The sequence below is a fragment of the Diabrotica virgifera genome, chromosome 7, assembly GCF_917563875.1.
Source record: "Diabrotica virgifera virgifera chromosome 7, PGI_DIABVI_V3a".
Lineage (NCBI taxonomy): Eukaryota > Metazoa > Arthropoda > Insecta > Coleoptera > Chrysomelidae > Diabrotica > Diabrotica virgifera.
This window is the reverse complement of record NC_065449.1, coordinates 231693650-231707341: the sequence shown is the minus strand read 5'-3', so window position 1 is coordinate 231707341 and position 13692 is coordinate 231693650. Positions and strand designations below refer to the sequence as shown.

The 13692-nt window shown below is 35.1% G+C and overlaps 2 protein-coding genes and 1 long non-coding RNA gene across 4 annotated transcripts in view; 1 reads left to right on the top strand and 2 right to left on the bottom strand.

Moving 5' to 3' along the window:
• The window catches only part of LOC114327264 (AFG3-like protein 2), a 43181-nt gene extending 35900 nt beyond the window's left edge, over positions 1-7281 (bottom strand). The window contains exons 1-2 of the mRNA XM_028275811.2: positions 7071-7281; positions 6748-7019 (exon numbers count right to left, since the gene is read on the bottom strand). Of these exons, the coding sequence (XP_028131612.1) occupies positions 6748-7019; positions 7071-7157 (359 nt within the window). The 5' untranslated portion in view covers positions 7158-7281. The remainder of the gene's footprint in view (positions 1-6747; positions 7020-7070) is intronic.
• LOC126887724 (uncharacterized) overlaps positions 1-13692 on the bottom strand; it is a 92575-nt gene that overhangs the window by 37867 nt on the left and 41016 nt on the right. The gene's annotated exons all lie outside the window — the stretch shown is intronic.
• Positions 13192-13692, top strand: part of LOC114327263 (protein bric-a-brac 2-like) — a 55794-nt gene continuing 55293 nt past the window's right edge. The window contains exon 1 of one of the 2 annotated variants that reach the window (XM_028275807.2): positions 13192-13628. The gene's annotated coding sequence lies outside the window, so the exon portion shown is untranslated. The remainder of the gene's footprint in view (positions 13629-13692) is intronic. The other variant, XM_028275808.2, reaches the window with a different exon arrangement.

Genomic DNA, 13692 nt, shown 5'->3' with positions numbered 1-13692 from the left:
ATATAGATTTAGCTAAGAAGGATACATGGTAATAGTCTATAGCCCACAAAAACTCACCCGGGAATCATTGCAAACATGATTAAAATTAAAACTTCATCACTAGGTGCCAAACAAAATATTTCAAAATGCTACAGACAATATAATCAAATCAATTATTACCCTGATATGATAAGCTTTGGGTTTGGTTGTAATGAGTCAGAATTTAGATTGTTCTAGAAGTTCTGACTCAGTACTTGGTAACACCAGTACCAGTGGCAAATTAACAAGGGGGAATGGGGGAAACTCCCCTCCCCAACAAGGTCCAAAATGAAAGAAAACAATTGTTGAAACATAAAAATGCATTAGCTGACATGGAACTTTAGTCATAGACAGACAAATTCAACCCAATAAGCCCGCTAGTTAGGAAAACTAAGAGAACTTAATAAATATAAGATATTATTTATGTCTTTTATGTAGTTTGGGAATGTCTTTGGGTTGATGTTTCATTTAAAGTTCCCCCCATACAAGGAAAATGTTTAGATATGTCACTGCCCAGTACTACCAACTACTGTATTTTATAGATCCTAAATACAGTTAGTTGGTATTTAGTCACAGAATAACTAACCACACAGAAGCGAAACTCAGGCCGAAAACAGTAACATAATTTTCATGCTCATGCGTCACGTAAGTGGTGCAACCTTACTTTTACGACTGACAGTGACAGTTGTTTATAGTTAAATTTTATATTTATCTATGTTTTATTTTATATTTTATTTATATTTTATAGATAAATTTCATATTTCATATTTAAATAATAACTACTTGTCAAAAATATTACATCATTTGGAATGGTCTATTCCTTAGAACATCAAGTTCTATTCTATAAGTGGTGCACAAGGGCAAATATTTCGGTCCCAACAAAATCAATGGAAACAACTGTCAGATTCGCTTCTGTGTGGTTAGTTATTCTGTGATTTAGTCATACAGGTAGAGAAAAGAAATTATTTTAACTCCACCCGAAAAATTCCTAATATACAATAATTGTAAGATATCACGTAAAGATAAAAGAACAACTTAGGATTGAAGAGCATTTGACAAATAGGAAGGCTGAAAAAAGGCATCTTAAGACATAACGTAAGTGTTTCAAACTTGATGAAAAAATTTGGTTTTATAGCAGCTTGATTAATATATTATAAGGAAATATGAAGCACTCAAAGCAAGAGTGGCCTGATCCCTATATTACTACTATACATTATACATATAATAGCACAATATCATTAATTCAATTTCTAAATATATTCTTCCATATATTTATTTTTCTTAATATGTATGAGAGTTGGTGTGTTATGAATAGGATCGTATCCAACTTTGTGTCTATCCATTTTGGATTTATCGTAGTTACGCGTGACATTGCAACCCTGACAGAAATGATGGTGATATCTGGTGACTGACTCAATTAGAATGAAACAAATTTATTCACTGCGTTGACCAACTATTCTTTTTTAAACAATGATACTACCTTTTCTTTGATACTACCTTTTCTACCAAAACTATATGGTGGCGAAAAAGGAAGCGAAAGTAGCAGTAGCAAAAGCCAAAGCAGAAGCGTATTCAAACCTATACGATCAACTTGATACCAGGCAAGGTGAAACGAAGATATATAAAATAGCCAAAAAGAGAGCAAAGAAAGCAAAAGATTTTAATCAGATTAGATGTATCCGAGATGAAAATAATAAATACTAGTTCACGAAAGGGATGTCAAAAAGAGATGGAGAAAGTACTTTGACAGCTTATTAAATGAAAAATTTGACAGACAGCCTGTAGAGTCAACGGAGACAGTAGCAGCAATGGTCACCAAAATAATAAACGAGGAAGTGGCTCAAGCGCTTCAAAAAATAAAGAAAAGAAAAGCGATAGGACCAGATGATATACCTGGGGAAGTGAGGAGAGCATTGGGAGAGACAGGAACAAGGTGGCTAGCAGGTCTATTTAATAGAATTATGGAAGTTGGACAAATGCCAGACGAATGGAGAAGCAGTATACTGGTACCCGTTTACAAAAACAAGGGAGATATACAACAATGTACAAACTACAGGGCTATAAAACTGCTTAACCACACCATGAAAATATGGGAAAGAGTAATTGATAGACGGATACGTGAAGAGACCAAAATATCCGAGAATCAATTTGGCTTTATGCAGGGCAGATCAACAACAGATGCAATTTTCATTATAAGGCAGTTGATGGAAAAATACAGGAGTAAAGAAACAAACGCTCATATGGTATTCATTGATCTTGAGAAAGCATATGATTGAGTTCCTCGAGAGATTCTGTGGTGGGCACTCAATAAGAAAGGAGTCCCTGGTGAATATGTAAAGATTGTGAGGGATATGTATGAGGGAGTAACAACTAGTGTTAGGACAGGTGTGGGAGAGACTGATAAATTTCATGTGAAAGTAGGATTGCACCAAGGCTCTGTGCTTAGTCTGTATTTATTCTCATTAGTTTTGGACCAGATAACAGCGAGACTACAGGGTAACATTCCATGGTGCTTAATGTATGCTGATGATGTCGTGTTAGTAGGAAATAGTGAGAGACTTAGAACAAAAACTGGAACAGTGGAGGCAAGCTCTGGAGGAAAAAGGTTTAAAACTTAGTAGGACAAAAACAGAGTATTTGGAATGTTCATTTAAAGATGGAGTTACTACAAATAAAATGGTATCTGTGGATGGTGAACTGATTGTAAAAAGCAATAGTTTTAAGTACCTGGGATCGGTATTACAGAGTAATGGAGAAATAGATGGAGATGCATGCAGTAGAATTAGGGCTGGATGGATGAAGTGGAAAGAAGCAAGTGGTGTGTTGTGTGACAGAAAAATTCCAATGAAGCTGAAGGGAAAATTCTATAAAACAGCCATAAGACCGGCTATGATGTACGGAACTGAATGTTGGGCAGTGAAGAAGAAAGAGGAACAACGAATGCATGTGGCAGAAATGAGAATAATACGATGGATGAATGGAGTGACAAAGAAGGATAAAATTAGAAATGAGTATATTAGGGGAGGTCTAGGTGTGGCACCAATTGATGCCAAAATGAGAGAGCATAGGTTAAGATGGTTTGGTCATGTTCAACGTCGAGATGTTAATCACCCAATACGAAGAATAGCTGAAGTGCAGATTCCTGGAAGGAGTAGGAGAGGAAGACCAAAGAAGACCTGGGGGGAGACGATAAGGCAGGACATGTTGGTAAAGGGGATTGACATTGATATGACCCAAGATAGAATTGTGTGGAGAAATGCAATTAGGGAAGCCGACCCCGCATAGGGATAAGGCAAAGAGAATGATGATGACTACCTTTTCTTAGGCTTTTTCATTATTAACTAATAGAAAAGTACTATAGGTTTAAAATATAAAGGAAAAGATTCCTCTCATTGGCTGTATACCATAATAAAAACTTACTAATGAAGTAAAAACCTCACATATAGGTAGGTGGTATATAATTTATTAAAAAATTTTTTCTAAAAATGATCCAAGATGGATAAAATCACAAACGTTTTCGGACCAATCAGTCCATCATCAGGTGGTAGAAACTTCAGATCCAAAGTAGTTGGAACTAGCTACATATTTAGGTCAAAAGACCTTAATGTAATAATAATTATGCCATTTAGGCTACAAAAATGTCGACAATAAGTCGATGTCACAAGAAATTAAATTGCAACGGTATTACAAAGTGGTCTTCATCTTGGCCTCAAACTGACTATAGTCAGACTGACTATAGTCAGTTTGAGGCCAAGATGAAGACCACTTTGTAATACCGTTGCAATTTAATTTCTTGTGACATCGACTTATTGTCGACATTTTTGTAGCCTAAATGGCATAATTATTATTACATTAAGTTTTTTTGACCTAAAGTCAAGACCTTATAGTCAGACTGACTATAGTCAGTTTGAGGCCAAGATGAAGACCACTTTTTAATACCGTTGCAATTTAATTTCTTGTGACATCGACTTATTGTCGACATTTTTGTAGCCTAAATGGCATAATTATTATTACATTAAGGTCTTTTGACCTAAATATGTAGCTAGTTCCAACTACTTTGGATCTGAAGTTTCTACCACCTGATGATGGACTGATTGGTCCGAAAACGTTTGTGATTTTATCCATCTTGGATCATTTTTAGAAAAAATTTTTTAATGAATTATATACCACCTACCTACATGTGAGGTTTTTACTTCATTAGTAAGTACTATAGGTTTGTTCCAACCTGTCACAAAAACCATTCTTGAACGGTTACAAGTATGTGCAGTAACAAAAAATGTGTTACTGTGCATAATTATTCGTTACTCTTTATGAGCTTGCACGTAACTATTCAAGAACGGTTTTGTATCGAGTTGGAACAAACCCTATATAGTTCATCCCAACTATTTTTATTGGGCAGCAACAAACTCAATAAACAACAAATTCAACTATTAATATTATTATTTCTTAGGTGAATAGGTTGTCAAAGTCAAAAACAGTGAGTGTCAAATATTTCTTATAAATATAAATAAACAATAAAATATATACTCATGAAACTGTAGCACCATTATACAATAAAATAATTTATTTCAAATTGTGTGAAATATTTTCTTGCCTTATATCATCATGTTCAATTAACTTGGTAGATTAACACATTCAGGGACACAACTGCATACTCTTACTTACACTGCAAGACACTTACTCCATATGAAAATGTGTCTACATCTGAAGCGTGTCCATGAATGTGTTAAACATTGCTGATAAGTTGCATTGGATTATTATTTACTTAATTAGACATAATTAATAAATTAACCCTACAAATTACTATCATGAGAGCAATTATTGAAGTTATACTTCTTTAGGTGTGATTGAGAGTAAAATTTTTCATAAATCTGCATGCATGCGCACACAGACAGTATGACGTTTAGTTGCTAATCTTTCAAATTATGTATCAGCGCAAATAAGCCATTAAAATAATATATTAGTGTTTTTTAGTAAATGTATTATTTATTATAATTTTTGTGTCTTTGAATTTGTCTTCCTTGGGCGTAAAATAATAAAATATCTATTTTTATATTTCACTTGTCACCGTTATGTGTAATTATGTATATCCGAAACGTCAATAACACGTGCCTTGATAGCCTGGTTGGTAGAGCATTGGACCAGAGATCGAGAGATTGCGAGATAGCAGGTTCAAATCCCAGACAATTCATATTTTTTTTTTTATTTTTGGCATTGTTTTGGTTAATTTTTGGTAATTATTTTTAATTTTTTGTATTGTAACTGTTAAGTATATTTATTTCGTTGAAATTATATAATAGAAGTATAACTCCTTACGTGCGTACAAAGTACACACACATTCTTTTTTTTATTATAAAATGTGATAAATCATGTTTATTTAAACTATTTTAGATAGAGCATGAGATTAAGTATGATTATAAATACACTGCGCGTCATAGAAAACGGGCACCCTAAAAAATAGGTCATTTTTGATGTCACGTATCTCCTTAACCTGTTGTCCGATTTAAGTGATTTTTTGAATATGTTATAGCCATATTCTTTGTCAATATCTCAGTAATAATATTTTTGCTAAACAGGTAAATTTTCATTGTATACCGGGTGTACGAATCAAACTGTGTTTTTTTTCTCAAAGTTCGCAACATCCTGTGGAATATTCTAGTATTTATAAAATACTGAAATTAAATCCCGACTATAGCCTCAGGTTTTCTGAACATTCTGTTTTTTGATTCATTCTCTTATGTTGGATAATACAAAAGTTATGTACTTTAACATCTAGTCATGTTCTTCATCAGTGTAGGTTGTTTGTAAATAAGTGCGACAAACTTTAAGGGGCAATTCTGCATAAAAAAATAAGGACCGTTTGCTTTATAAACTTATGTCCGCAAATGCTTCGTTGACGAGATACAGGATGTTGAATTTTTTTTACAAACTGACGATTTATTTTATTGCCCTAAAACCGCTCGAGATATGCAAATGAAATTTGGTAGGTTCTAAGAGATAGTTATTTCGAATGTTTTGACTTGCAATCAAGAATTTTACATTCACTATTGGCGTGCATACAGGTAATATGACCGATCATATTACCCATATGCACGCCAATGCTGAATATAAAATTCTTAATTGTATATAAAAAAATGTACAATAACTATGTCTTAAAACCCACCAAATTTCATTTGCATATCTCAACCGGTTTTAAAGCAACAAATAAATCGTCAGTTTGTAAGAAAAAATTCAACATCCCGTATCTCGCAAACGAAGCATTTGCGGACATACGATTATAAAGCAAACTGTCAGTATTTTTTAATGCAGAATTACCCCTTAAACTTTGTCGCACTTGTTTAGAAACACCCTGACTGAAAAAGAACGTGGCTAATTGTTAAAGTACCTAACTTTTGTATTATCCAACATAAGCGAATGAATCAAAAAACAAAATGTTGAGAACACCTGAGGCTATAGTTGGGTTTTAATTTCAGTATTTTATAAATGCTAGGATATTCCACAGGGTGTTGCGAACTTTGAGAAAAAAAACACAGTTTGATTCGTACACCCGGTATACAATGAAAATTTACATGTATAGCAAAAATATTATTACAGAGATATTGACAAAGAATAAGGCTATAAGATATTCAAAAAATTACTTAAATCGGACAACAAGTTTAGGAGATACGCAACCTCAAAAATTACCCATTTTTTAGGGTGCCCGTTTTCTATGACGCGTAGTTTAGTTACCCTCTTCCGGAGCCTCCAAACAATCCAAATGACCACTGTTCATAGGGCTTAGAACTACTGCCAGGACCTGGAGCCTTGCTTGGTGGTGGCTTTGGAAGCTCTTTCTGTGGTTCAGTCTTTCCATCTTTCCCCTTCACTTCCTTACTTTCTTTGGGAGGTTCTTTGATTTCTTTTGCCCCGCCCGGCTTGAAGTACTTTTCAAATCCTTTAGGGGGCTTCTCGCAAAATAATCGCCATTCGTCTAATACAGCTCGTTTTAAAGAAAATTTTTGCTGAAAAGTCTTATGTTAGAAATCATTTTGTTATGAAATAATTGAACTGACCTGTGAAAAGTTTACATTACTTTGCTTGAATGTTTTCCACACTAGATTTTCCAATCTTCTACAACTAGTTAACAGCCGATGTGCCATAATTATTGTATTTTATATTATTTGAAGTCTCCAAAAAGACATCATATAACTTTATAAAATTTCAAATACATAACCTCATAATTTTGCTCTGTTTAAATTTCGGATTATGACAGTTCCTTTTATTTCGGAGGTATGTAAACGAACAAAAGTTGGCAACATGACAGCGATGTCACCAGTCAAATGAAAAAAGTATGGTACGATGTTGCCAAAACTATCGTGATTTATTGGAAATTATTTTATTTTACAATTTCTTCAAACAAATTTACATTCAAATACGAATCTATAGAATTTGAGAAACATTTTAAGGCCCCGTCTCACCATCAAATAATTGACAGTTATTTGATCAAACTTGACAGTTAGTGACACAAAGTGACAGTTAGTATGTATAGTTTGTGTCACTATTGTTTGTTTTTTAACCAAGAGGAGTGATTCAAATTTACCGCGTCGTAATGCTTGTTTCTAATTGGTCCAACCGCAGGCAAGTTTACTCCACTATTATTAAATTTTGACACTAATGACATTTATGAAATTTTGGCTCTTCTGTCATTTTATAGGTTAATTAAATATATCGGCGATTTTTTGCGTTTTCTGCATTATTCCTTTAATTTTTAGGTTTTTAGTCTATTTTTGTATAAAAACAGAAAACAGTTGTTTTTAGAACTCTTTAGCGATGTGTTAGTATAATATAATATGTATGGATTATGATCGAAAGGTGATATGATCAAAGAAAAAAGAAGATGAATTTGGTGACTTTTCTAGTAACTTTCTTGGGTGTGAATCTGTCTTTTTAGTTTACTCCTCTTGGTTAAAAAATCAACTATAGTCAAGTTTGACTGTCAAGTTTGATCAAATAACTGTCAATTATTTGATGGTGAGACGGGGCCTTTATACCAGTATTTGTCAATAAGTGTTTCATTTTTAATATCTTCATCCAGTTCTCAACGTATAATATGACATAACAGTCTGATAAGTGATAATACAGGGAAGATACGAGGAAGGAGTACAATGTCGAATCTGAATCAGAACTAAAAGTTCTTTTGCTCGTACTTACCATATTTTTGGAGAATTCTACTTTGTCAAATGAAAGCTTATGATCCAAGGACGATACTGAAGGCACGTGAGAAATTTGACCTAGGAGTTCCAGTTTTAAAAATGCAACCGAAAGTACAAGCGATACATTATTCGACGCACCTTAGCAAGACGAGTAAAAATATATATACTTTCGGTTTCATGACTGTCTGTCTGTCTGTCCGTCAATACGTGAATATAACTCATCCGTTATTAATACAGATATGATGGCAAATAAGGTGTTGTATGCAAGCTTATAACCCAAGGATGGTATTAAAGATTAGAAAGTTGACCTCGGAAAGATGGGAATAAATGTATACTCTTGGATTTTATATCGTTTACGGTTAAAAAGTTCTAACTGAAAGTGCCGTGTGTGTCTCAGAAATTTTGACGGTTTTGAAGTCGAGAGTTTAGTAAAAATTACTCAAAATCAGTAAAATCATATATCAATCAACGCAACGTTACACTTCTTCTTCTTCCTTCTTCTTCTTTTGGCATCATAACCCTGGACGGGTCTTTGCCTGTCTGGCTATGTCTTTCCATTCAGATCTCTCTTGTGCCCTTCTCCTCTATTGTCTAATATTCATGGTTTTCAGGTCGTCTTCCACGTCATCCAACCATCTCGTCCTGGGCCTACCTTCCTTTCGCCTTCCTACCGGCTTCCACTGTAATATTTTCTTTGTCGTTTTCATATCTTCTTGTCGCTGAACATGTCCTAGCCATGACAGTCTTTGACTTTTCACAAATCTTACAATATCATACCCTTCATTCAGTTTATTAATCTCGTTGTTCCTCCTGATTCTCCATGTGGCGTCTTCCTCTTGCTCCGTGCCATATACTTTTCTCAGTATCTTTTTCTCGAATGTCCTGAGTTGGGCTTCATCCCTTTTCGTCATCACCCAGGTTTCACAACCATAGCTCACCACGGGTCTAATTAAGGTTCTGTAGATAGTCATTTTGGTTCTTTTCTCTAATAATTTCGATGTCATCAATCTTTTATTAGCATAGTATGTACGATTTTCACTGGAAATACGTGCATTAATTTCGCTACTATTACGGAATTCTTCTGATTGATTTCTGTGCCCAGATATGTGAAGGCATCCACACGTTCAATATATTATTTTTATTCTCAGGGGTTCTTTTGATGGTCATATACTTATTTTTTGTTTCGTTTATTTTAAGCCCTCTTTTTGTGCTTCAGGATCAATTTCCTTGAACGTTTCTATTAGTCGTGTCTTACTTCTATTAATAATGGCGACATCGTCTGCATATGCAGTAATTTGTACTGTTTTGGTATTTATATGGCGAGTTACATTGGCTTTTCTGATGACTGCCTCAAGAACTAGTTGATGGAGAACTGTCTCCCCTGTTTGACATCAACATGGGGGTGAGACAGTTCTCCATCTACTCTAACTGCGTTTGGACCCTGCAACGTCATTTTTATAAGGGTAATATATTTTATACCTAGATTACGGAGGTCTTCCAGCATTTTGTCTCTTTTCACACTATCAAAAGCTTGTTTAAAGTCTATATACATATTATACAGGGTGTCCCGAAAAGATTGGTCATAAATTATACCACAGATTCTGGGGTCAAAAATATGTTGATTGAACCTCACTTACCTATATACAATAGTGCACACAAAAAAAGTTACAGCCCTTTGAAGTTACAAAATGAAAATCGATTTTTTTTCATATATCGAAAACTCTCAGAGATTTTTTATTGAAAATCAACATGTAGTATTTTTATGGTAGCAACATCTTAAAAAAAAATTTAAGTGTAATTTGCGCACCCCATAAAAATTTTATGGGTGTTTTGTTCCCTTAAAACCCCCCCAAACTTTTGTGTACGTTTCAATTAAATTATTATTGTGGCACCATTAGTTAAACACAATGTTTTTAAAACTTTTTTGCCTCTTAGTAATTTTTCGATAAGCCAGTGTTTATCGAGATATTTTTAATATTTGTCGAATCCACCACATATTTGGATATGGTTATGTACGATTTATAGAGACCTGTTAATAATCTGAAAATTTATTTATAATTTACATTTTTAGGTATATTTTGAAAAAGAAGCTACAGCTCGATAAAAGGTAACTTATGAAAAAAAAGACGCAAAAGTTTTAAAAACACTATGTTTAACTAATGGTACCACAATAATAGTTTAATTGGAACGTACACAAACATTTGGGGGTTTAAAGGAACAAAACCCCCATAAAATTTTTGGGTAAATATATTGAAAAAGAAGCCGCATCTCGATAAAAACTGGCTTATCGAAAAAATACTAGGAGCCAAAAAAGTTTTAAAAACGTTGTGTTTAACTAATGGTACCATAATAATAAATTAATTGGAACGTACACAAAAGTTTGGGTGGGTTTAAGGGAACAAAATCCCCATAATTTTTTTATGGGGTGGACAAATTTCACTATAATTTTGTTTTAAGATTTTCCTGCCATAAGAATGTTACATATCCATTTTCAATAAAAAATCTCTAATAGTTTTCGATATATTAAAAAAATCGATTTGTAAAAAATCGAGCACATTTGTACTAAGGTAAGTTAGATTCAATCGAACTATTTTTGACCCCAGAATGTGTGGTATAATTTATGACCAATCTTTTCGGGACACCCTGTATAAATATGTCGTATTCATAAGCTTTCTCTTGTATTTTTCTTAGTATGAATATGTTGTCTGTAGTGGCTCTATTTATGGTCTGAATCCATTTTGATAATCACCAATTATATTTTCGGAGTATTCTGACAATCTATTATAGATAATGCCAGAAAAGATTTTGTATATTACATTTAGCAATGTAATTGGTCTGTAATTCTGGCATTTCCTCTTATATCCTTTTTTATATATTGGCTGTATAAGACCAACTGCCCATTCCTCCGGCATTTGCTCCTTGGTCCATACCAACTTTATCAGGTAATGAATTCTTCCCCAGAGTTCGGATCCTCCATATTTCAACAATTCTGCCGAAACTCCGTCCGTTCCTGGCGCTTTTCTGTTTTTTAGTTTCTTTATTATTTTGAACTACTTCTTCATAACTCGGATTTTCAATGTGCTGCTCCGCCGCAATTACACGAATATTTCAAATATCGACTTCCGGTTCTACTTTCGATCACTTTGGGTGAAAACCTAGGACTTACCAAGTCAAATTACCAATAAGGTGGCCAAGAGTGCAGCAAAAGAGTGCCATCATCAAATTAACCAAGGTTCAAAGACTTGCTTGTCTCGGGATCACGGGAGCTAGGAGGGGTATGCCTACGCTAGCTATGGAGGTACTACTGGATCTCTCTCCTTTACATATAATAATAAGAGGTAAGGCGAGAATGGAATATTATAGACTGCGAAAACCTGAGCAACGTACCAGTTAAAGCAGGACATAGTAGAATAATAAATGAAACTAATGATGCCGAATGGATGATGATTTCTGACCATATGACATCCAGATACAAGCCTGAAGTACTGTTTCCAGTGGACATTTGCCCACGAGAGGAATAGGACAGAGCTCTCGACCCAGACTGCAGGGTTACACCTGGTATACAGACGGGTCTAAAACTGAAAATGGTTTGGGCGCAGGAATATTCTGTAGTGGTGGAAATTTCAACATTTTTATTCCACTGGGAGAATATACCTCCGTATTTCAGGCAAAGATTTTTGCAATCTTGCAGTAAGTAAGAGAAAATAACTTGAGGGTCTTCGAACTGCAGCGGATTAACATATGCACACACAGTGGCAGATCCAAGCAAGAGGGTGTCACGGGGGTTATGACCCCCCCCCCCCAGACAAAATAAATATCAATTCAATAATCCTAAAAAAAAGAAAAACCGAGAGCGGTCAAACAAAAAAATTTTAGGCCCATCCAAAAAATAATTGAAAACCCACTTATCCTAGGGGTGGTAAGAATAATTAAGTGACCTTGCATCAGAGAAAAGTAATTAAATCACCCTCAAGATCCATGAACTCTCCCCCAAAAATTTCCACTGTGCACAGATAGTCAAGCAGCCATTGGGGTTCTTATAAGTCCTAAGGTGAACTCTAGACTAGTGTGGCAATGTCGACACGAACTTGACAGACTGGCGCAACATAACAGTGTTATACTTGGTATGGGTTCCAGGTCATTGGTCATATACGGCAACGAAAGAGCTGATGCACTTGCCAGGAGAGCATCAGGCACAAAATACCTGGGTCCAGAGCCGGCCGTGGGAGTGCCAAAAAGCCTGGATCCGAAATCAACACATTTCATACTGGGAGGGTATACCCGGTCAAGCACATATGGCAAGCTGTATATCGGACTGTCATAGTAGGGCTGAATTATTGCTGAAAACAAGCAGGAATCAGCTCAGAGTCATAACAGGTTTCCTCACTGGGCATGCGCCAGTTAAAGGCCGCGTCTCACCATCAAATAATTTGATCAAACAGTTTGAGCAAACTCCGGAAGTACGTCAAAGTGACGTCACAATTGCAGTTTTTTTGAAATTCTAAAAATCTGTGCTCTCACTATCAGTCTAGTTTGATCAAATTTTTTGTATTGAGTTGTCTAACTTGTTTGTACTTTATTTAAAATTAAAATTTTTCATTATTATCCACAATGAACACTCAGGATGTGACGTCACTAACTGTCACTTTCAGTTTGCTCAAACCAGTTTGATCAAATTATTTGATGGTGGGACGCGGTCTTAAGGGTCACCTGCATACAATGGAGCTGTTTCATGGAGACTTGAGCTGCAGACTCTGTAACAGAGAGCCTGAAACAGTCCATCATATCTTGCATGACTGTGAGGCATTGGATCGAAGGCGGCAAACACTTTTCGGAGACATCGAAGTGACTCAAAATAGGTATGGCACCCGCCCACTAGACCAGTATAAGCTGGTACAGGGTTCCGGAATTCTGGAATGGGTTTCATTCCAGACAATCCAGTACAATGGAAGATGTACAATAAGCCAAGTGGCGGCAGTACGACCGGTTCACAACAGACGGCTTCCAGGGAAAAAAAGATTGCAATTACTTGTTTTTTTTTATCAAAATAATAATAATAATATGGAAAAAATATGTTACAATTCGGTAATTATGTTACAAGTGGCAACCCTGGCCGCTGAATGTGATCCACGGATTTTTACGTCATTGCACGGATCTATAGTCTGGATCTACAGGCCTTGTAGCCAATTATTTCGATCCTCGTAAAAAGTCGAAAACGGTCGATGTTCCATCCTCATCAATCAACAAATCCCGGATGCCCGGATTGGTCCGGAAATGGTTAATTAGGGTTGTTCTCGTGTTTTCAGCTCTGCTTCAGCTTACAGTTCTTAGTGATGTTATGTAACTTTTCTTAGACGAATTTTAATATTTATTTAAACATTGTTATTTATTGTAGTTTGTTGGTAATTCTAAAATAGGGTGAGTAAGCTGATTTATTTATAGGTTAATTGGTTAAATGCACTTCCCTAATGATTAAATTAGA